At 44.2% G+C, this 2,835-nt stretch overlaps 1 protein-coding gene across 2 annotated transcripts in view; it reads right to left on the bottom strand.

The window, feature by feature from the left end:
* Lrrc28 (leucine rich repeat containing 28) overlaps window positions 1-2,835 on the bottom strand; it is a 103,847-nt gene that overhangs the window by 87,582 nt on the left and 13,430 nt on the right. For both annotated transcript variants that reach the window (XM_005357774.3, XM_013350215.2), the window contains exon 3: window positions 923-963. In XM_005357774.3, the coding sequence (XP_005357831.1) occupies window positions 923-963 (41 nt within the window). The remainder of the gene's footprint in view (window positions 1-922; window positions 964-2,835) is intronic.

Genomic DNA, 2,835 nt, shown 5'->3' with positions numbered 1-2,835 from the left:
TATATATACTCTAGTAAGGTAGAGATATAGATATTATTATCAAGGGTAAGTCCAAAATTTCTAGCACAAAAACAAAACAAAAACAAAAAATCAAAACCTATCCCAGTGCTAAACTGAAACAAATTTCAGGCAACTATTTAATTTCACAGCTTCCCGAGGTAATAGAAAACAGCTATAACAAATAAGACACAAACCAGAAAACGTGAAGGAAAAGCTGGTAGGGAGTATCCACATGGGACGTCAGCCCAGTAGACCCCTGGTCCACGTGGGACATCAGCCCAGCAGATCCCTGGTCCACATGGGACATCAACCCAGCAGACCCCCGGCCCATGTGGGACATCAACCCAGCAGATCCCTGGTCCACGTGGGACTTCAGCCCAGCAGCCCCTGGCCCATGTGGGGCATCAGCAAGTCCAGAGCCGTGCAAGGAGCAACTGAAGAACTAAGAGGCCTTGGGCTCCCATATCTGCTGAGCTGAAGCCCTAAATAGATTGGCAAAGAAGCGAAGGCTAGAGCAGAATCACATGGCTGATGATGGAGAGGCCAAGACATGTCACAACACTCTCACGGAGACTCACAAAGGCTAGGGGATTGAATGGATTAAGCATTTAATATATACTATTTAATCATGACCTGACCACTAATAGCGCATGGTCAAATCTGCACACAGTAGGTCTACAGAAACTGTATGGACTTCCCAGAAGAAGCATTTTCACTGCCTGAGTTGAGCCTTTTCAACACACTAAAGGGTTCTAACACACCATGGGGGTTAGTTAGCAAAGCATCTGGTCTACCCATAGCAACAACATGACAACCACATTCAAAAGCAACAAATTTCAAATAGCTTAAAATTCCCATTCTTGTTTTTTTTTGTTTGATTGATTGTTTTTGTTTGTTTTAAAAATTGAATAAACAGACTCACAGTTCCACAAGGTTTGGAAGCTTCTGAGCAAGGTTTTCTGGCTGAAAATTAAAAACTCAGAATTAAATTTTATCTTTGAAAAAACAGTATTAACATTTTTAATTATCTTAAACACAACAGACTATTTTCTTGGGCTATAAATGTTGAGAATGTGAAAATAATAACAACATGTTTAGGACTTATACTTAACACCAATCACAAGCTACTTAGTAAATTCAAACAGTTAAAATCAGCATCTTAGAGCAGTAGTTCTCACCCTAATGCTGTGACCATTTAATACAATTCCTCATGTTGTAGTGACCCCCAGCCATACATACAATTATTTTTGTTGCTACTTCATAACCATAATTTTGCTACTGTTAATGTAGGACCCAGCCCTAACAAGCTCAATAGAGGCCTGAGTCTCAGTAGTTTACCCTGAAACAATACCTGGTTTCAATAGATAAAGACCACAAACTGAGACTACCCAGGCACCACCCAGGAACAGACCGTCCAAAGGAAATTCCTAACTTTCCAACTGCTGTAGATAGGATCACCTGGCAGCACACACCCTGCTAATCTAACTTTTCTGTTTTCTGCCTTTAAATACTGCCCTCTAGAAGGGTGGGGTGCCTCCTCTTGCCGCTGCTGCACTGATGAGGTCCCTGCCAGCTTGTATTGTGCACACACAACAGAACCTTGCTTTTTGCATTTCGACGTTTATTAGGCATTATTTTGCATAATGTTATACCACAGAGTGGATATACCTTAGAGAAACCAGGTGGCAAAAGAAAGACACCCCTCTGAAGACAGACAGAAGGAAGAAGGCCGAGGTTGAGAGAATCAGTGGCTAAAGAGGCAGCTGTGGACAAGGAACGCCAAGGACTGCCCACAGCCTGCACAGAGAGAAATGCATGCAAGACTCTCTATAGTCCCCAAAAGGGGACTCTCCCCTGATGACTACGTCCTAATTCGGGATGCTTGAGTTCAAAGTGTGAGCGAATGAACTTCTGCTGACACTGCACTGGTACAGTGGCCTCACAGAGCCCTCAGCCCCCTCTCCCCACAGTTCCGCCGCTAAAGAATGAATGGGAACCGAGATGGTTGAGAATGAACAGAGATGAGGACTGTGGTCCAACGTTCTGGTCCTCAGGGAGGCCTCTAGAGGGCGTGGCAGATGGATGAATGTAACATTTCTGGACATGAGAGTAGCCTCCAGAGGGGGTGGCAGACAGTGAACTGTGCTGAGGAGGGGTGCTTTTCCAAGGGTTCCGGAAGGTCTACAGTTGCCCTCACAGGTTGAAAGGAGCAGACAGTGCCATCCCTGGGGTGTTTCTGTAAATACCTGTGTATAAAATGACAAACATGGTTCACATTTACAAGTAGATGGAGATGCACGTTATGCATGCATCTATATGAAGGAGCGCACAGGATATGCTTTTTTTTTTTTTTCATTCTGCATCCCACAAACACCAAAAGGTAAGCCAGGTTTCAGTGACAGAACCAGGAATAGTTTTTAGAAAATGAAAATAAAAACACGCCTGGCATGAATTCTGAAAGACAAGTATGACAGATTGGCATGAGGTAGACAGGAGGGTAGCTCTACTTCACCTTCTGGGCACAGGAAATAACATATGCAAAGGAGAAGGGGGCGTTCAGAAAGTGACCTATTGTCCTGTAATGCCTCACGAGTACTCCTAAAGACATCGTGGGTCTGTAGAATCTTGTTATTGTAACAACTGTGCTTGGAGTTGGGGGTGACCAGCGATTAGGAATATGTGATGGTTTGAATGACAAGTCCCTCTGTTTGGGTAGGTTTAGAAGGGGTGGCCCTGTCACAGGGAGCATAGTTCTCAGGTTTCAAAGCCACAGGCCATTCCTAGTTGGCTCTCTGATTCCTTCATGCACTTCAAGATGTGAGTCCTCAGCTGCTG

Source organism: Microtus ochrogaster, chromosome 22 (genome assembly GCF_000317375.1).
Source record: "Microtus ochrogaster isolate Prairie Vole_2 chromosome 22, MicOch1.0, whole genome shotgun sequence".
Taxonomy (NCBI): Eukaryota; Metazoa; Chordata; class Mammalia; order Rodentia; family Cricetidae; genus Microtus; species Microtus ochrogaster.
The sequence above is the reverse complement of the archived record's forward strand: the minus strand, read 5'-3'. Positions and strand labels throughout refer to the sequence as shown.